Source organism: Lagopus muta, chromosome 10, assembly GCF_023343835.1.
Source record: "Lagopus muta isolate bLagMut1 chromosome 10, bLagMut1 primary, whole genome shotgun sequence".
In the NCBI taxonomy this organism is placed as follows: domain Eukaryota; kingdom Metazoa; phylum Chordata; class Aves; order Galliformes; family Phasianidae; genus Lagopus; species Lagopus muta.
The window spans coordinates 11,700,494-11,722,142 of NC_064442.1; the positions used below are offsets into that span (position 1 = coordinate 11,700,494).

The following is a 21,649-nucleotide window of genomic DNA, read 5'->3' on the forward strand; positions in this document are numbered from 1 at the left end:
ACACACCTGGGCCGCGCGGCGCTCTGTCCATACCGGCCGCCAGCCGCCGCGGGGGCGCGCAGCGGGGCGCGCGGCCGCCGGGCAGAGTAGGGGCGCGCATAGCAACAGCGGCGGGCGCGGATTGGCTCCGGCCGCGCCGGCCCCCTGGCAGCGGGCGGCTCCTCCGCCTCTCGGCCGCGGAGGGGGGGGGGGGGTGAAAGGAGGCTGAAGGCACAAAGCGCGGACGCGGCGCCGGGAGCGCGCCCGGCTGCGAGGTCGCCTCCGGGGCTGCTCCGCGGGGCAGGCCGAGCCGCGATGCCGGCTCCCAGTCCTTTACGTGGGCCCGCTGCCCAGAGCCAGCTCCGTGTAGAAGTCGTCGCATGATAAGCCCCATTCCCCAAGTGCGTGCCGGTCATGTACTGGTTCGATCTTACACTTTTCCACACACTGCTTGAGAGGCACACGAGATGAATGGTAACAGGACAGCGACTGCATGGCCAAACGCAAACACGCTGCAATAAACAGAGATACATGCAGGACTTCATCCTGAGCTGCACATGACACCATCGGAAAGGGCCTGCGCTTAGCACACCAATAATACCCTTGCCGTTCTAATACTGTGCAAAACAGCCAGCAATAAGCCAGATAAAGGGCCTGTGTGTTAACCCTGCCACTGCCACAAACAGGGCAACAGTCACTAAAATGGAAAAGATCTCGGCAAGAACGTGGAGTCTCCTTCTCTGGAGATATTCAAGTCTCGCCTGGACGCCTACTTGTGCGACCTGGTTTAGGGAACCTGCTTTGGCAGGGGGGTTGGTCTCGATCCCTAGAGGTCCCTTCCAACCCCTACAATTCTGTGATTCTGTGAATAGGCAGCCCCTGCATTTCACACAGCTGGAAACCTCAGCCAAGCATAGTTCAGCTACGCATCACATCTGCAACGTATCAGTTCAAGGCACTCAGCATAGATATAATTGTACTAGCCCTCATGACAGAGCACCTGGCCCAGAGAGGATGCCCATTAACAGCTGGATCAGAGCTCAGCTGGGGCTCCAGCCCTCCCCATCCCACCCAGAAGGACACAAATGCATGGCTCCTGTGGCTCTGAGTGTAAGGGACTTCAGGGCACTTTGTGTTTACACAGGTCTGGCAGTCACAGAGACAAAGCCAAAACAAAAGCATGCTCTTATCAGCACGCCTTTTGTTTAAAACAATCCTCTTGTATTAAATTATTCATCTGCAGAATGTCAAAATCTTCTCACCCCAGAGCCCAAATGGAGGCAGCCTGCAGAAGCCCCAAGGCATCACAGCACTGCCCTGTGCTGCAGAGCTCAACCTCCCGAGTTTTCATTCAGCCACAGAATTCCAAAAGCGCTGATGCTGGCCCCCTTTCCATAGCCACACGCAGCCCCTGGATGAGCTCCTCCTGCTTCTGCCCCTTCTGACACCAATTCCCAGCCACCATCACTCCAGCAATTTGGCCTACAGCTCCTCTCCTCGAGGGAGAAATGCACTGCAGAAATGCAGTGAAATGCACTGGCATACTGCTGCTGTTGGGGGAATGGCATTAAGCATTCATGCAGACAGCCCCATTTCCCTTCCTTCTCCCCCAGGGACTCCATTCCTCAGAACAAAGGTCAGCTCGTGACCACACTTGGTGCAATGCATGGTGAGAGCTCAGTAACACACACCACCCAGTCTTAATTTAGGGTGTATCTTTTTTTCTGATGTTTAAAGTTAAATTTAACAGGTAAGAAAGACTACACCCAGTCTATAAACCACTTGGAGAAGCTGATAGCAGATACTAACAGATTCACTACTCTGATTTAAGAAGGAAAAAAATATCAACACATATTGTAAAGCTGCTCAAAATTTCACAGGAGGAGCTTAGCTGAGGATGAGCAGAGCCAGCTTATAAAAATCATCCTACAACATTCACAGACCTGAAAGCCACAATACATTGTCTGAATGAGGACAAGATGAAAGAGCATACTGCATCAAGCATCACCACTTAACCTTTTCTAATTGATCCACCATCTTTTCTCACAGAAACTCTTCACAATCAGTAAAACTACCCATTGGAAATGATAAAAGGTAGAAGGAAAATGGCCAATTTTAATGAACTTCATCACTCAATATAAGGCATGCGTGTATTCCAGCAGTTCTTCTCAGAATGCCTTCAACCTTTTCCCCTTCACATTCCTCAGCCTTACAGCCCCATTTACTTGTGTAAATGGATTTAAACATCCCACACTCTCGCAAATCTGATCTCTAGTTTAAAACTTTGCTGGCGTTATTTGTCCTGTTTCAGCTTCCTCAACTGGCTACTTGGTTATATTCATTCACTTTTTGACATCACACACATTACTAAGGGCCTTCCACACCTTCCTTCATTAAACTGCTGAAGGCATTTCTGCCCTAACAGCTGGCAGTGAGTACTCCAGTTCTCCAGATACTTTCTGGTTCTCACAGCCTCTCGCAGAAAGCAGAATGCCTTCATCCATTTGAATAAAACATGATTCAAAAGGGAGAAGCTTAATTTCCCCCTCAAAATAAAGCAAAACAAAGCCACGCTTCATTAAAAGGCATCTTGAAGTGGGAAAGTCTGCATAGGAAATTTGCTTAAAGAATCTTAAAAAAAAAAAAAAAAAAAAAAAAAAAAAAAAACACAAGGGAAAAAAGAGCTTGACTTTTGAGCAGTATGAGAGCTGTTGCTAATCTCTTTGCATTTTCAGTTCATATTGATCTTTTCTCCCTATTCAGCTTCCACCAGTAGGAAACTCCCCTTCCTTTACTCCATATCATCAGAATATTTACTGAAGTTGTTCTCTTCCTGATCCATCTGTTCTCTTTCCCTTGCCCCCAATTTAAGCTACTTGATAAGAATTAAAAGCCTAACTAAAAGCTGTGATAAAAATGGGCAAGTAAATAGGATGGCTTCCTGAACCTGTCTTACAAATGCTCACTGCTAACATGTAGTCAAAATGCACTGATACCTGAGACTTCATACAAGTCCTAGGGGAGATTCAACCCAACGTGCCCATGTTAACGTGACGTTATGTCAGTGACCACTTGCCACAGATGTTTACCTAAATGCTACCCTTAACCACCTGTGCTCCTCCAAATCCGTAGCTAAAGCTTTCCACCAAACTTGTTAGCCTGCTTAGAAGTAGGAGCTTGAACCAGGGTTTCAGTGAGGTTGCTGGGCCAGTGCCATGGCAAGCAGCCAAGAAGCACAATACCTGCTTGGGGAGAAAGAAGGGCTCTCACTGCTCAGCAACAAGAGCACACTGGCCATGGCAGCTCTTCCTGCACCTCTTCTTCCCCAACCCCAGCAGTCACCAAACTGGCACACCATCCCACCACTTCCCACAGCAGCACTGACACACCGTGAGCACAAGCTAATACCATCTCCAACCCTTCACCTCTCTGCCCTTCCTTCCCCACTACAGCTACTGACAAGATGACACTCGCACAACAGCCTGAGAAGGGAGCTTCATTTGTTGCAGCATCGGGAACTACGAAATGTGCCCTAGAAATCCTGAAGGCTTATCAGCAGGCAAAAGCAAACCCTGTGTGCACAGCACCTGTATGTAATGGGTTACACCAGCATAAGCAGTCAGCTACATCTCACTTCAGAGGTTCACACACTAAAATGGGCCTACTTACCCATTGCTGGTTCCACCAATCGTAATGGAAAAATCCCCAGCTTCACAGGGTGCAGAACATGAAACAGATGACGTGTCACATGCGCAAGCAGAGAGGCCTTATTTCAGATAAGTTCTCTTTATCCCAAAAGGACGTTGTTTTTTTACCATACCTCAGAAGAAAACCTGTCTGCGCACTTGTAGCTATATCCATCCCAGCCCGCAAGTGACAAGCAAAAAAAAAGGACTTTATAACTAGCATGAAGTCTTCCAAAGTCCAACTGCATCTGCACCCAGGCTTACAGACAAGCTTTATTGCCTACTCACACATGAAGTTTCCGCATGCAGTGGTTCAAAGGCAACCATGCAGTTGTACATGCATATCTAAGACATCTTAGGCTTAATAAAATATTCTGCCTAAATATTAAATATAAATGACCTGTAAAGACTTAATTTACCATCAGCTTGAAAGATAACAGGAGACACCCTTGACATCTAAAGCAAATTCTTTGTAAGTATCATATCAGGACTGAGAAAATATTTATTAAAGCTGTAACTGCAGATAAACCAGAAGACCTAATTGACTAAAAGAGTTCCTAGTAACTGACCAGTATCAGAAACTTGTTGCTGCGTGCAAGGCTGTGCCTATTTTACCACCATTTAACAGTTGCTATTGGCAGACATTTGTCAAAATAACAAAGGAACTTTTTGTAAATAGTGAAGCACAGCAAGTTACTTTAATAAATGTCATATAGCTGGCTTGTTCCTTTTGGTTGCATTTTCACAGATTTCTAATTTGATTAAGCAGTATTTCATTTGGCTACAAACCCACAACTCTCACAAAAATTATAAATATCAGCTTACTTTTAAAAACATTTAGAAGCTTGTAGACCTCAGGTCCAATAATGGTTTCAACACCACCCTTAACAGTGGAAATCACATCTGATGTGCTTCAGCCCCAGCAGCTCACCTGGAAGGCCAGAACCTCTGCTTTAGTGAAGAATACAGCCAGAAGGGTCAGACGCACAGCCCAAGCCCATGGAGCTGGTGCAGCCACAAACCTCCCACTTTAGTGCCACTCAGTGTCAGCTTTATCAACAGGAGCCCCTGTGAAGGAGGCCAGTATGGACAAAACCAGACAACCAGAAAAACCCTGAGAAACAGATGCACAGTGAAGAACTACCAATACTGAACACTGATTGAAGCACTCTTCCAAAGCATGAGCTAGTTCTGCAGCAAGGACTTGCTTCACCATTGACATCTAGGGACAGCTTGCAGAACAGGAAAGTAAGCCTTAACATAAGCAGGTATTTCACACCAAAATGTAAGGTTTTCTAATTCTACAAATGAGTATCCCTAAATCAATATTTTGAAGGAAAAAAAAAAAAAAAAAAAAAGTTAAGCACTTAAGAGCTAAGAGTTCCTTTAAAACTAGCACAGCAGATATTCCCACATCATAGGCACAAGGATAGAGTTGTATTGAAAGAATCTAGACTCTCCCCTAAACAAAAAGGAAAAAAGGCCGACATCCCAGTTTTTCACCCTCCCCCACTGTGCCCACACATTATGTGCTATCAGGACAAATCTGTTCCCCAAAAACATTAGGGCTAGATGGCTTCGTGCCTCACAAACAGAACGAGTGTAACGCCCTGACCACCTGTCAGCGCTGCTGTTTATTTGTTTTATCCCGAACAGTTTTAGTTTCTTTTCAAGAACAAGCTGTTTCATTTGAAAGCAACCTCCATCAGAAAAGCAGGCATATACCCTCCCCTTCCTGCTTCTGCTCCTGCCCGGCTGACGGTGCTCACAACGTGCCGGAGCACAGCACGGCTCCTCACAGTTTCCTCAGGGGCCAGGAAGCTGTCAGCCAGCTCAGTGCCACCCCACCTGCACTCACCTGCGGCAGCTGAGCCAGGAGCGTGGCTGGAACGCTTTGGGGATGACAGCTCCTCTGAGCAGGAAGTACCTCATTTCCACTTCATTACTTTGTTTACTGGCTGCATCGCTTCACCACTAGAAAATCTAAGTGCCTGGTGACATTTCCCTGAGAAGGGATTATAAAATTGAAGCGGCTCTATCACAGCGCCATACAGAGCTCTAAAATACTACTCCAGAGTTAACGCAGGCCCTAGAAATAAGTCTGCTCCATTAAAGCTGATGACCTGACCAACCTCCTGGCCTAACCACCAGCTCCACCACCCTGACCACGCAGTTCAGCTCACCACCCTCACGCCTCACAACGTGCCCCCGCCTTCCTCCTCCTGTGAGGCTGAGGAGAAAGAACATTCCAATCAACTCCTCAGTTTATGCTCTCTTTCAGCATTCCTCATAGATAAACCCAGAACTCCATCAGACACATTTCCAACAAGAGGTAGCAAGCAGACTGCTGTTGAATCAGAGGGAGCTCCTCCCATAACAGTTCACCCAACAAGGCCAAGACAGTCTGCCCAGATCGCTACAAACAGAGCCAGAGGCACATATCTGAGTTTGACTTGCAAAAAAAGGAGAAAAGGCAATGTTCGGACTGACTGCTCCTTTCTTGAATGGAGAATGCCACTTCCCTCAATCAAGATAGTCTCAAGGAGGGAAGTGATGCTTCAGAAAGTATGAGCCAATGTAGCAGAGGAAGAAACAAAGCAAGGTAATAAGTAAGAAAAGACTCAAACGAGGTGATTAAAACCAGCCATGAAGAACTGAAAGACAAACAAGCCTGTCTTCCTGTAACTGATTGTTCCTGCAGGGCTGGGATGGTGGGGGAGCAGCCACTCAGAGCTATGCAGTCCATAGCAAGGACTTGTTGATGTTGTGTGACATTCCCACAGTCAAATACTGCTGTGCTGTAGATTCATCTAAACCACAAGATTTTTTCCAGTTGTGCACCAAGTGTACTCAGAGTACAAAACAAGCCATCCGAGTTTGGCAGTATGCTATCACCCTGACATTATGCAATGTTTTCATTAACTCCGATGGTGAAACAGCATGTTTATACAGTTTATGAACAAAGCTGAACTGGAAGAGTCTGCGAGCACTCTGCTGTGAATTCTAGTTCTGTCCTCCAAGCTCAATAAACAGGCAAAGCGATCTGAAGTCATTAGACCGAAGTTCAATAGAAGTAAGAGCACAGCTTTGTACTTGAGAAAGGAAACAGAGATCCAAACATGCAACACAAAGCAGCTGACTCGGCAGCTGTGCTGCACAAACCAAACCGTGATGATATCATGGATCAAAGCCCAGTAAGCTGATATGTTGTTACTGCAGAAAGACAAAAAATTCCAACATCACTCCAAAAACAGTAAAATGTGTTGAATCCTTCTTTGCATTGGCACTGGTGAAGCCTCAGCTAAAGCAACGTGCCCACTGTATGCCAGTGTAGAAAAGGGAAGGCTGAGCAGCCAGCAGTATTGGAATGAAGGTATTTCCATGACTGTGCTCAGAGCAGCCACTGCCCCAGCTGCCCGAGGGGCCGTGCGGCATGTCCTGCCATGCCCTGTGCCTCCGTGGTCAGAGGAGGAAGCCTGCACTCCTTGTGCTCTCAGAGCCGTCACCGCACAGCGCTGCTCCTTGGGGCTGCCTTACAGCTCCCCTCACCCTCTTCCTCCACACTGCTCTCAAATATCACGTGTTTATCACGGTAGCTTTCACACTTTCTTATAACAGATAAATTTACCTTTGGACTAGACTCCTTTACTTCACAAAAACGACCCTTTTCCTTTCATTTCTGCTCATGCCTCCCATCTCCTTGAGTGGAAATATTCTGTAACATTTTCTCACTGCTAGGAGTGTGGCCACAATGTTAAGTTACCCCTTTCCTCCCTGTACCATCCATCTCTATTGTTGATAATGAGGCTCTTATGGGCAGTACAATAGCAAAGGCCACACAGCACCTCCTCCCAACAGGTCTGGAAATTGCAATCCCACTAACTATAGTTTTAAGAGTAATTCTAATCACAAGAACCATGCATCTCCATGCACCTCAGCTCCAAGTGAATTCTGATACAGCTACCAGTGCAAACAAACAAACAAAAATCCCAACTGATGTCACGTCTTCCCAGGTCAGATTCCTTCCTCGTCCCTGAGCGTGTGGGGCTGCAGTCCTTGCAGGGCCTCCGAGGCCCGCAGGAAAGCACGCACCGCAGGAGCAACGCTCTGCCTCCCTCTGCTATTAATTCACCACGAGTGGAAGCAGGTGACTGCACACTCGACTGCCTGTATCCTGCGGTGCAGCTGCTATGCAGAGCGCAGCACGTGTGAACATTTGCATGATTTGTGCCTCCATGAGCCGCGTGTGGCACCGAGGCAGCGCTGCCACAGCCCTTTGTGCTTGCTATGGCCCTACGGCAGCAGCACAGCCCGGCTGCAGGCAGTTGCTGTGAGCGAGGGCTGGAGGTGCTCTCCAGTGCTTGCCAGGAAGCTTCCAGGGGGAGGGACAAACAAACTGCAGCGACTTGCTGCCTTTATAATTTTGCTTCCCTCTACAGCAGATTGGTTAAAAAAGCCATTGTACAGCAACTGAAATTGTTTTCATTGCTTTAACATTTTCTGCCTTAAAAATAAATAAACAAACAACAGAACAAAGGTCATCCAGAGGTTCTGGATTGTTGGAGCAGAACGTTTTCAAGTTGGGATTTTATCTGATTTTGAAGTTTTTCCCATTCTGCCACAAGACAGTTTTCAAACTTCAATGTTTGATATTAAAACCCCACGAGATCCTGAGCACAACCTGCTTTGCTGCAGTTGGTCACATGAAGGTAAGCAATTAGGAAACAAAAGCCTATTTCAACACCCTCAGTATTGAAATCACAGTAATGTATGCACTACATTGAAGATCAGTTCTGTACCACGCACGTGCTCCTGTCACAGCATGTAATTATTACAGCTTATACATCCATCTAATCCACCTGACAGCGGTCACTTGTACGGTGTCTCTATTAGCAAACATGTCATTAACAAACCTGATTAACACAGGTACGTCACGTTAGCATCAGCATTTAGGTGACAGATATCTGAGCTATATTGTTTCTCAGAACACCAAAGAAATTGTAACACAAAATCCGCCAGGCAAGCAATAGAATCATCAAAACTTTAAGAAACCCAAAAATCTCCACAAGGCTTTATTTTAATTAACGTTCACAATTACACAGCGAGCACTTACAAATATTTATTTTTTAACCATCTCTCTTTACCTGGCAGAAATCAATAGCAGAACTGGCGCAGTCCAAAATAGCAGCCATGCCCTATTTCCAACTCTAGGGGCACCAGCAGCTGTTGCAGCACCGCAAGGAGCCGAATTGCTATAAACACCCAGGCAGACGGCAGGCTATTTTTCTGTCCGACCAGGTGTCAGCGATCGAGGCAAGGTCAGCGCGGAGTAAACAGTATTTCAGTGCGCTCGTTATGCTGCATCTGCTTCGGAAACGGAGCTCAGGCAGTTGTCAGACCCAGCCCAACCACCCCAATCCGAGTCCTGGTCGTTCTCAGGGCGTTTTGGGGGGGACCCTTCGCCCATCGTGTGCCCGTGCGGGCGCTGCCAGCCACCGCTTTGCCTTGCCCGGCAGCCGTTCAGCGCCGCGGCTGCGTCCGACACGCGGACCGCACCATCCGTACAGACAGCGGCCCGCTACGGCGTCCGCCGCCCCTCCGCAGGGCACGGCCGGCCAGGCAGCCCCTCAGCCCGGGCCCGGCGGAGCCGAACGGAGGGCTGGGCTGCCTCCCGTCCCCCGAGCGGGGCGGGGGGAGACGAGGACGCCGAGCGGCGACACCGAAACAAAGCGGCGAGCCGCCGCTATTTCCACAGACAAACACACAGCGTTACATCACGACAAATCGTTTACCTCGTTCCGGCTTCATTTTCCCCGCTTCCTCGGAGCTCCGAGACGAACCCGCACGTCGGTGACGTTCCTTGACAAGAGAGCCGCGGAGCACCGCTCCGTGCCGAAGCGGCGGGCGGTCCGGACGCACCGAGGCTGCGTGGGGCCCCGCCGGCAGCCTGGCCCGGAGCTCGCTGCGCCGTGCCGATCCGAGCCGGGCCCGCCTCCCGCCGGGTGTCCTCCCGTGACACGGCGCCGGGCGAGCTATTTATAACCGCCGGGAGGGAGCCCGCAAACGCAGCCGCTTCCCGCCGGCCGAGCGCTCTGAGTCACGGCGCAGAGCCGGGCACCGCCGCCTCGCGGATCCGGCCGCCCCCGGACCGTCAGCGAGCGAACGGCGGCGGAAGGCTGCGCGCTCCCCCCACGCCCGGCCCCGCCGCCGCCGCCCGCGGGCCGAGCCCCATGGCCGCGGCCCCCGCCCCGCCTCTGCCTGCCCTCCTCCTCCTCCTTCTTCTTCTCCTCCTCCGCCCCGCCGGGCGCTGCCCTCCCCCTGCCCCGCGGGGCGCAAACATCACAGCCCGCCCGGCACGGCGGGGAGGATCGCCTCGCCCTGCCGTGGGCAGAGGCGGCGCGGCGGCCGCGCGGCGAACCCCGGCCCACCCCACACCGCCCTCATCCCGCCCGGGCCCGGTCGGGCCCCTCCGCCCGCATCACGTGCCTCGTGCTGACCAATAGGCTGCGCCCACTTCCGCCCGCCGAGCGGCCCGGTTGCCGTGGCAACGAGGCGCCGGCTCGGGCTGCCGGGAGCCAGGCACTCCACTGTCGGGCCCGGGGCGGCCCGTCCGTGCCAGCACCGACGGCTCTGAAGGCCGTTCTCCAGCTCTGCCGGGACCTCTGCGGACGGAGGCACCGAGGAGCAGCATAACCGCTCCTTCTCGTAGAGATGATCGGGCAGCGTCGTTACTAAACGTACAAAACACAGAACGACTCTACTCTACGCGATTCGGTCTGTGTAAACTTCGCCTGTTACCCTCTATCATTTATCAAATGGGCATCACTATGCGGGGCGGATAATCTGCCCTGCAAACACCTGTCCTTCCAGTCACAGCCTGACAGACACAGAGCAGCACGAACTCCACGAGTGACTTGCGATGGTCCCTGTGTCACTGCTGCCTGTGTCACTGCTGCCCTGTGTCACTGCTGCCCTGTGTCACTGCTGCCCTGTGTCTTTGCTGCAGGCCTGCTTGGCTATTGCAGACCAGGAGCTCTCCCCGGATGCAGCATAATTGCAAATGTGGCAATCCAGAATTAGAAAAGGAGGAATTTGACTGAGCAATAAGTAGAGTGAACAAACGTACGTGAGAAGTTTAGCATGACTACCCGGAGCATGATTCAGCCACCTTCAGATCCTCCCGCTGGTGATTGCCATCTGAAAGAAAGATCACATCCTTCAGCCACTCACTGTTGCTGTAAAAAACTGCAACGTAGTTTGTAGCTCTTTCTAATATTGGCTTTGCAATCAAAATCAAATCAATCTTCCTACTGTTTAAATACAACTATAGCCCTTACGCTGTTATGCGTCACATAGGTTTTAATTTTTAATCATTTTTGAAGTCTTAATCTCTCTTTGGCTCTCTTTTTTTTTTTTAAACAAATCATTGGACACAAACAGGCCCTGCTTCTCGGAAAGCACTTCCGCCAAGTACTTTTCCCACTGTGTTTTCTTAATTAATGGGCCAAATATTAAGCACAGTTTCTTGTTTCTTCAGCATTCAGGCCAATTGGAAATGTAGGTGCCAGCCTGAAAACCTCTTATCACAAGAAGGAGATAATCGTGAGGGATATGACGAGAGCAGAGCGGCTGTGATATGATGCTCCTAATGTACATGCCTGTGTAGGAGATTTCAGGGTCAGCTTCTCCTGTTGACTCAGATAATTTTTGGACCCACTGAGGAAGGGAAATGTTTGAGATCCATGCTTTGGGTCCAGACAAAGAAAGACAGAAAGATTCTTTCCCTTTTGACCACACAGACATTTAACAGAACTAAAACAAACAGGCAAACAACCAAAGACACCACAGACAGAAAAATGAGACTGACAGGAAGAATCTAATTATACAATAGTTCATGAATAATACTAAAAACAAAATGAGGATGATCAGCTCAAAGAAAGATGTGGACTGCGTTTGGCTACCATGGCTAAAAATGGCTTGGACTCATACTTTTCCTCTCAGTCAGCAAGCAAATGATGTACATTATGTGAACACACACAGAAAATATGGCACTAGGGGGTTCAGCCATGAGAATTTGCTTACGCATACCTGAAAATTCTTTGAGAACAATGACAGAACCATAAATGTGCTTCTGACCTGAGAAACCAAACTTAAAGCGTGGAAAAAACTGTGTGGCTGTTACACATCACACAAAAGCAGGATTATCTTAGAAACACTAAGAGATCTTTAACTGCCAAGCCCCAACCAACACTTGCCTCCGGGAGCACAAGCACAAGCAAAACTTGGTTTCTTATCAGGTTGTATCTTACATCTGATTATCTTCGGTGTCTGCACAGGTGAGAGTGCGTGCTGCAGTGTCTGTGCAGTCATGGAGGCTCTCACTCAGTCTCTGGTGCTTAAAACTGCAAGTTTCCATCACAGCCTCATTCTCAGTAGGAACACTTGCAAGAGCTCAGGATTTTAAAAATCCTTACCTGGGGCATTGTGACACAGTGCTGTCACATAAGCCTTGTTCCCATAGCAATAGGAACAAGCCTTGTTTTTTACACAAAGTTTTCCAAAAAAAGTTCTTCGAGACAAATGTATAGCTGCACTTTCTTTCAGAGCTTCAGCGCTTTACGCTTTTGGTGCTGTTGCTGCAGCCTGGAGCAAAGTGTATTTTTAGTGACACCTCTAAGAGACCTTTCAGCATTAATTGTCACAGAAATGACGTCTAATGCAGCAGATCGAGATTCCTGCAATTCCTGCAGGTAATTACTGCCTGTTAAGTGATGCAGCACAACTGCTTCTGACATGGTTGCCTCTGTGGTAAAAAACCACCATGCTTGGGAGAATATTGCAGCCAAAAGATGAAGTTAGAAAATCTGAATAGTATCTGAAGATACATTCTGCAGTGCAATAAACTTGAGAGGTGCTAAAAAATGCCAAACAACCAAACTGTGAAGAATCAACTGTAATTTGTCACAGGTTGTAACTGCTTTGGAGAGAGCATTAAAATAGAAATGAGTTATGTGCTTACAGGGATTTATTAATCTGTAGGAACAGAAGAGCCAACTGTTACTGAGAGAATTATGAACTCATATAATTAAAATGCCTTATGTTCCAAATGTTTTGTTTTAGGGGTTATAATCAGCTTGGGGTTGGTTTCAATGTATACACATAAGTAAGTGTAGCTGAAAGGAAGAACAGACTTTCTCATAATTCTTTCTGGAGGTATTTATAACCATAATAACAAGGATAGCTTGAGAAAGCTGTCCTTCCTATGTCTGCCTTCCTTTGTCTTGTAGCCATTGGCTTCAGCCTCCAGTACTTCTGAGCATAAGTCTGAGCAGCCCCTGGGCCTCTGCTGTGTACATTTGGGGCCTGTCTCAAGACCAGTGAGGAAAACAAACTTGTTTTGAATTCCCAAATAGGCTGTTGTACCTAAGGCAGGCAAGATGGGTTATAGCCATGTGGCATGAGAGCCCTGTGCACTCAGTGCTGATACAGTGTTATGTTACACGCAGGCATAAGGAGTGAAACCCTTCAGCCCAGGATGTCCAACATCAGCCTGTAATTATTTTTTGGCATTTAAATAAATGCCTGATTTTCAAAGAAAAAATAATCTCCAGCTCCTGCTGACTTTGGCAGCATCTATTGCATTTTTGAAAATCTGCCTACCTCTGTTTGGGTTCCCAACTATAGAATTAGGTACCTAATTTTAGGAACTCTTTGAAAATGTTGACCAGTGGGCTTGCTTCACTGCTTGTTACATCAGCTCTCCCTGGTATAAATGCTTTGGATGAGTAAATGGATTTATTTCCACAGGAAACCTGCCCCAGGTCTGGGAAATGGGGATCTATGGCAGAGTAGGAACAGGAATTTTTGTTGTTGTCTTTCCTAGAAGTACAAATCGCTGGGCTGGTGTTAAATATTATGAAGAGAAGTAAACAAACACAAGAGCAAATCAGTAGGCACTCTGCTGTTAGACACGGGTTTGCCACCTTGCACGGACTTATCTTTTCATATGGCTCATACCAACAACCCCACTGCTTAATTTCCCTTCTGTTCAGCCATTTTAAAGTAAAAATCATACAGCTATTACCGTGTTCTGATCTCTTAGATGCCCTTATTGAAATTATTAAAATGGCATCTGATTACTTTTCTCTCGCACATGCTCTCAAATGCCTTTATTTCCCAAGCAGCGCTGTCCTTCTGGAGGTGCAGCCCAAGCTAAGTTAGGATGGAACTGTGGGAACAACAGGGTGATAACTGCACCCCTCTCAAAAAGAAAGCTTATACTCTTTGCCAGAAATCATTTCCCGGACTCAACACTTTGCTGCTACTCCTTGTTCACATGCAGCAGATTCCTTCAGTTGGTAAGACTGCAGCAGCTGGCTTCATTCAATCAGCACTTGACAAATCATGCCATAAGACACTGAAAAGTAAACTGTAGGTCTGTGAATAGATCATTAATTTCTGAAAGAGAGAGAAATTACTTTTTATATAGAATATCTTCTTTTTTTTTTTTGCTGCAATGTTCATTCTAAGCTGGGAACAATTTTTCTTCAATATTTTTTCAAGGGGATTGTGCAAGTTTGCTGATGAATTCTGACATTACCCCGTGTTTATCCAGGACTAAACTCGACGGAAACATTAATCAGAAGATGTATACATTTCCATAGGAAAACTGGAGTTTGTGTAGCAGCAGCAAGCCCCAACATTCCCTGAGCAGAAGCTAGAGACATTTGCTCGCCAAGAGCAATGGCAAGATGTTGTCAGCAGCAGAAGTTCTGCGGAAAGGAGAGGCACAAGGACTGTGTCCAGTCTGGATCATCTCACACCACTCAGTGCAGTTTACTTTTGAGCACGTATATCTACAGGCTACTCCTTGGTTACCCACTTCAGTGAGCTGGCAGGAATCCAAGCACCTATTCGTATAATTTCAGAGGAAAGTAAGTGAGTAACACTGGAAGGAGGAGTTTGGACTTTTGCAATGCTGTTTTTCTATTGCTAATGCTTTGATCCATCCTGCAATAATTTCCAGTGCAGCTCTGCACAAGTAATTGCACAAAATTAATCACTGGTGTAACTCCATCTGGTAGTTCATTGGGTTCACCCTCTGATGCCTCCTCAGCCCTTTTTGTTCTCCTGCCCATCTGCAGCAGCAGGCAGCATCGCTCCCAGCTCACGGCTTCCCACCCTGCCAGAAGGGTTGGCACCTTCTGGCCACCTCCTCCCATCTGTGCAGCTCCCATCTCATGTCCTCCATCTTTGCATGCCCCACCAGTGCTGGCTGCTCATGGGGAAGCTCCGCAGGCACAGGTGAAGCAGGACCAGCACCCTGCAAAATATCATTGTGTTGTACATCTCACCACGCAAATACAGCTGGGAGAACACCAGCAGTGAGCACAGCCACAACATGAAGAATATTACTACAGCCACCCCACTGACTGTATTCAAATTACAGGCAGTCTACTGTGAGCATTGCAAATGAAAAGGATAAATCCTTTACGTAGCACAGCGATTACCTTCTGGAACAACAAGTGCAGCCGACAGTTCCACCCAGGTTAAATGAATGCCGCAGCTCCTATTATGCTTGGGAGAGTAGGACAGGAAAGTAGCACACTGTTAAATGCAGGGCAATATTTAACATAACCACACGCGTGGCTTACAGGAGAAGCTTGTCATTTAATAAAGTAGGCAGTGAGTTGGGGTTTATTAGGGAAATGCCGCAGCTATTGCAAAACTGGCCTGGTTCTAAAAGTTTTTGTTGCCTAGTTATTACACAGAGCCTTTCTGATATATTCCTGGCCACTCGGTAAGACACACCACATGTTATTAGTAAAGACCAAATAGAAATGGCACTGAACAGAAAGAGTTGCACATGGAGTCATCAGGATGAATTTTTCAGTATAGACATATGACAGTTACCCAGATTTAGGTTTCACTGGTTCCCCATTTCTTTCCTTTTTGGATGAAAAGCACTCCCTAAAATGCCACCTGTTGGCTGCTGTCCTGTGGCCGTACTGCTCGCAGGGACGATGCAGTGGCTCACCTTGCTGGCTGGTAGGGCTGCCTGGGCCCGTTCCCAGCTGTGTGCTGAGTACACCAGAGCTCCTGTGATATGATTAGGCCCACACCACCTCAAGTGTAATGTTGGTAAACTTTACCGCCAATCAAAACAAGTTACCTTCCTGGGAGTCTGACATCCTCTGGAAACTGAGGGTATAATAGCAACAGTAGCATAAAACGAGCACGAAGAGAAGGACATTGAAAGACTTGATTCTACATTGACATGTAAAAAAATACATCTGTGCCTGGTAAATGTCATGAATGGTGAAATCCTTGGCCCATGTACAAAGGTCAGCTCCCCTTCACACAGACAGAGCTAGGATTTCACTGTGGCTATATTCGGGTGAGCATTCACTGCTGCTTTCACACCAGTTAGCCTGTAATTGTAGTCCTTAGAGTTCATTTATTCTCATGCTGCATAACATTGTTTGAAAGGGAAAGGAAACTGACGTTCATGCAAGGATCTCAAACAAAGGCAGTAAGGTACGGCACACTGAAACCCAAAAGTTCCAGTGAGGTATTCCACTGCTCACCTTTGGATGTCAATTAGAGCTTGAAAACGAAAAAGATCACTGTACATATTTATAGCTAAGTCAATCTTTACTTAATTAGGCTATGTATATTTTTAAACTAGCAGTACAGTTAGAACATTCTTGCAGTATCCTTGCTTATAATGCTTTTGGCTCCATCTGAATTTCTTGGTTAACTTATTTACCCCTTAAGATGTGTAACCGATTTTCTTTCTTTTCACAGAACATAAACACCTTCACTGCCCCATAAGCACAGAGCCTGTTTGTTCCCTGCTCACACCAGTGTGAATCAGCAATGACCCACAGCAGCCTATAGGATCACATCAATGTAAAGGTGATGTCAGAGATAGCGATCAAAGCCCTTGTTCCAAAGTTAATTGTTTTTGCTGAAAAAAAAAAAGATGAGTACAGAACACGTTTATTCTCCTTCTCAATTGAAATGTCAAATAAATACTGCAGTTTTGTCTTCTGCTCCATGTGGGATTTGTATACATGGATCATGTTGCAAAAAACAGGGCCTTGTCACAGCAATCATGCTAAGAGTCCGTGGCCCTGATCTGACTGTAAGGAATCTATTTGTTTGCTGTCATTGAGACCACTTTTCCACATCCAGAGCCAATGGCAAACCATCATCAGCTGTCAGCAGTGTGGCTACTGCTGACAACAAATACAACAAATACGTGCTGCACGTAAAGCCATTCCTCAACTGTTTCACAACATCCCTCACTTTACACATTTAATGCTTTCAGCATTTCACTTGGTAAAGAAAAACATCATATCAGGACTTGCAATCTTTTTTCTTTCCTTTTAAATTAATAGGCATATTGCTTGTGAAGGGGACTGAGGGCAAAGATGGGAGAGGACACATCCAAAGCTTGCAAGTGACAGCATCCTTGGGACCACTCTAACTCATGGTGATGCCTCCCTGGTGTCCCAGCACAGCCTTGCTGCAGTGAGGACTCACCCCAGCAGTGCATGCACCACCCCAGCCTCACACACCTCCTATGTGTGCCCACACGCCAGCAGTGCATTCCCCTCAGAGTACCTGTTTGCACGCAGCACCTCCCAGACTGGTAGCAGCCTCCCCTTGCACAGCCGATGCTGAAAGCCTTACCTGGCCACAGCTCCAAGCACCAGTTCAACGTGGCTCCACTGCACCGGTATGGCAGCAGCTGGTAGTGCAAATGGAAGCCAGCCGGTCTCATGGGCACACCTGCCTTCATCTGCCTGTCAAAGGCACGGTATAGAAATTATGTCTGAATGTAAGCACTGGCCTTTTGGTATCATTGCTCAGAGAGCAGAGGTACCCAGGTGTCAATCAGTTCTGTACTCACACATTGCCTAGCAAAATCAGACTTCAAATTTCCTGTTTGGGCCATGGTGCTTGCTGCCCCTGGAAGCTCAGTTACCATAAACTCACGCTTGGTTTAACTAGAGGAAAACATGTAGGAGCAAAACACGAATGCCCACCTAGCATACATAGAAGCTGTATAACAGAAGTGCCAGAGGGATGGTACAGGCCGCAGTGAGGACTCCTTCCCTTCCCTTCCCTTCCCTTCCCTTCCCTTCCCTTCCCTTCCCTTCCCTTCCCTTCCCTTCCCTTCCCTTCCCTTCCCTTCCCTTCCCTTCCCTTCCCTTCCCTTCCCTTCCCTTCCCTTCCCTTCCCTTCCCTTCCCTTCCCTTCCCTTCCCTTCCCTTCCCTTCCCTTCCCTTCCCTTCCCTTCCCTTCCCTTCCCTTCCCTTCCCTTCTTATTTCCCTTCCCTTCCCTTCTTATTTCCCTTCCCTTCCCTTCCCTTCCCCACAGCACACCAGCTGCTTTATGCAGTGTTTTAGGCTGTGTTTACCTGCTGGAAGAGTTTGGGTGTCAGTGTTTGTTTTTCATGGCACAGTCTCTGCAGAGCAATGAGGCTCCTCTGTGTGGCGCTTGCAGCAGGCATAGAAAAAATGTTATTCCATGAGTGAGGTTGTACCTGGCAAGGCAGGGCACACACGTACACAGACAGGGAGGTGTCCAGTGGCCATACTTACACAAATTCATAAATCAGTCACTCATTCGTGATTTGCTAGTATTACCTTGTCAGCTATTTGAGATGTTTAAGACTCATTTTCATCCTCAGAAACTGTAGATGAAGTAGACAGCAAACACCAACAATGCCAGAGGAGCAGTTCTGACTGTGGTATTTTAAGCATCATTTGCCATTGAAAGAAAAAAAAAAACCAAACAAACATAAGGGAAACCATTGAGTTAAGGCAGAATACAGAAATCAGGCAGGGAGGAAGGATGAGCTGTAACTGCTGGTGAAGGGCTGCACATTTATAATCGTTTGTTTTCCATATGATGTGCCTGTATGATTTCCAGTCTGGTGAGACTGAAGCAACACCCTCATTTTGGCTAAGGAGTAGGCAGGAATACACTTCTATTTCAACGCACAAAAAAGATTTGGAGCATCAGTGTTGGCTGCTGGGCTGCCAGTGGCTGTGCTGCACTGGATGCTCTCCTGGGGAGCATTTCCCACAAATATAAATGCCGAATCAGAATTAGAGGCTTGTTCTAAATTATAAGCTGGGTTTCCCCAAAACAGGCGCCTGCTAACCCTACTGTGTGCAGGCTGTGTCATTGGCTCTGGCCACCCCGCTCCCTCTGCCCCAGGCTGGGTCTGCATTCTTTCCGATCCAATCAAGAAAACCTGAAATAAGAGAACAGTGTTAAAGAACAGCTGGTTAACTTATAAACTACCAGTAAAACTGAAAAATGAATAATGGGGGCTGTGAAATAGAAGGAGGAGTAAAGAAAATACACTGCTTGAGAGCCAGCTCTTTTCCTGTGCAGCTCCCAAGCCACACGTGTGCACATTTCTGCTGTAAAATCCCCTGAAAACAGCAACTTCTCAGCTTTTCAGCTTTCAATACATCACAAGTGTTAGCAGATTATTTAGAGCAAGAGCCTTCTAAATGGTCCCCTTAGCTTTATATACATGAATTGCTCCCACTGTCAGCCAGAGGGAGATGCATGGCAGCAGGACCATCCATAACACTAATGCTGCCCTGCCAGGGAGAGCAGGAAAATATTCTGTGATTTCTGTAGCACCTTTTCCATAAGGCCCACAACGCTCTTTGCAAGTCAGATTGGACTAAATGTGTCAGCACTCAGGGGGGGAGGGAAACACTTCTTCCCCTGTGCTGGAGAAGGAGAGCTGAGGCTCTGGGTCCCTCCAGCCCTTCAAGCACTGCTGTTCTCTTCCCTGAGGCGTGGGGCGCAGCTCCGACACCCGAACACAGTGCTCCTGTTCCCAGCAATTCCTGACTTCCTGCAATTCGTGTTTGCCAAGTGAGGTGTAATGTAAAAATCTACACGGGATATAAGGAAGGAGCAAGCTAAAGCACTACGAAGGTCAAATGCTCTGAAAAAGCAGGGCTGTACAATTCTTCAGTGACTTGGGATTTGTTTTTAATGTGTATCCTCACACTGATGACTCCCCACTCAGCAAGACTGAGATTGAAACAACCCTTTTAAATTAACACAGAGTGCATTATCTTTAATGCTACCCATACCCTAATAATGGGGATAACAGGGAACACTCACCCATTGCTGCTGCTGCAGATGGAGCCTGGCTGGCAGTTCACTGCTGGGCTGGGGGTCACAGTTCTCACCTGTACACCTCCAGCATGAAGGGCATTAGGACATGGCATTTTCCTGTGTGAATCACAGCAGCTCTTTGCTATTCTAAAAATATGACAAGTTTTCTGTTTCCTGTAGATCCAGCAACCACACAGGTCTTCACTGCCATAAACAGCAAAAAAAAAAAAGCCAAATCCAGGATTTAACTTGGAGCTGGGAAGCTTCTACTGTCCTCTCCTAAGTAACAGAGGTTTTTAAAATAAAAGACAATTTGGATGTGGCTTTTGCATCCCAAACTCCAGCCCTGGGCCTGTCGCTGTGAGAAGCATCGCAAATGCTCCTTCCTACATGGAATTTCCATAGCTCCTCTATCAGTTACCTGGAAAAAGCAGTCATTGTAATGAAAACCCTGAGGGCAGATAGAATCATGAGAACAGACCAGCCTTATTGCAATGGGTATTGACTGTAACTCATTAAGATGTTAAGCTATTGACATCCCATTTGATGAGAAAAATGTCTGATAGTGAGCGTACACAACCGGCAGTGAGCGCGCCGGCATCAACACATCATAATGAGTAACTAACGATGTCTGCGGCCTAGCCGGGCGATTAAGGCAGTATCCTTTGATCCGTGTCACCGACTTGATTGAATGCTGCACCAAGATCGGATCTCTGTGCATCGCTGGGGAGGTTCCAGTCCCTGGGGAGATTTGTTGGCCTCGTCCCCACGTCACCAGGGTGTCTGTGCCGAGCACAGTCGCTCCTATAGCATCTCAGCTCTGTTCCTCTGAGCAACATCAGCCCTGCTGGTTAACTACCAGCATCACCAGCAGAGCATCAAGGGCACCTGAGCTGCCACCACCACGCTGCTCAGCCCAGCACATACCTGCTTTGCTCCTTCCTTCTTGCTGCCTCTGCTCCTTGCTGTGTGGCCCTGCTCAGCAGACAAAGCCTGTGACACTCAGGCTTCTGCATTTTTCACATGCACCACTGAGCCTTCCTGAGCACACTCACATAGGGGATGCGTGTGCTGGAATCACTTTGCCTTGAGACATGCAAAAAGCTGTGCAGGCCCCCAGGTGTCCCCAGCAGCAAGGAACCCTTGGGGACATCGCTTGGCCCAGGCGATGCTGTGAGGGCAGGTCCTACGGCATCACCTCTGGTGATGAGGGGCAGATTTGGGAATGGGGTCCTCCCTCTCCCCTGTGCCTGCCCTGGATGGGCACTGCTCTGGTTCCCAGCACAGCCTCACGACAGCAGCCTCAGGGGAGCCCCGACAGGAGCCCCACACCTCCTCCACTCCGCAGCACCAAGAAACCTCACAGTAGGCCCAACCTGCAGAGCCCCAAGAGAAAACCGTGCCAGCGGCACCTAGGCCGTGCACTGGGATAAAGGCAGCTGATGCTGTGATTTAGGGGAGTACGATGAAGGGCCAATCCTCGTCTCGGCAGCACAGCTCACTGCCCATAACGCCGTTACCTCTGTGGCAGATGCTGATCCCTCATTAGGGGCTGGCTGGGTGGTGTGGGGCTGCCCCAGCACAGTGCCCTGTGATGGGGTGTGTGATGGGCCCTGTGGGGCCGTGGGGCAGTACAGCAGTGACGGGGGAGGAACACGATATCCCTTCCTGCAATGAACCATTCATCCTGTGGGCACAAGGTGGACTCCGTCCCGCCGATTACCGTGGTGACATCCATACCCGCACACACAAAGGAGGCAAGAGATGGCTAAATGTAAAGTGCTGGAAAATCCAACCTTTTATTTACTACATTTTTGTGACT

General features: G+C 48.0%; 1 protein-coding gene across 3 annotated transcripts in view; it reads right to left on the reverse strand.

Moving 5' to 3' along the window:
* ATOSA (atos homolog A) overlaps positions 1–9,848 on the reverse strand; it is a 42,931-nt gene extending 33,083 nt beyond the window's left edge. The window contains exon 1 of one of the 3 annotated variants that reach the window (XM_048956867.1): positions 9,458–9,848. In XM_048956867.1, the coding sequence (XP_048812824.1) occupies positions 9,458–9,473 (16 nt within the window). In that variant the 5' untranslated portion in view covers positions 9,474–9,848. Of the gene's footprint in view, positions 1–6; positions 86–3,648; positions 4,007–9,457 lie in introns of those variants that run through there. The other 2 variants (XM_048956868.1, XM_048956866.1) reach the window with 2 other exon arrangements.
* Positions 9,849–21,649: the final 11,801 nt, after the last annotated feature.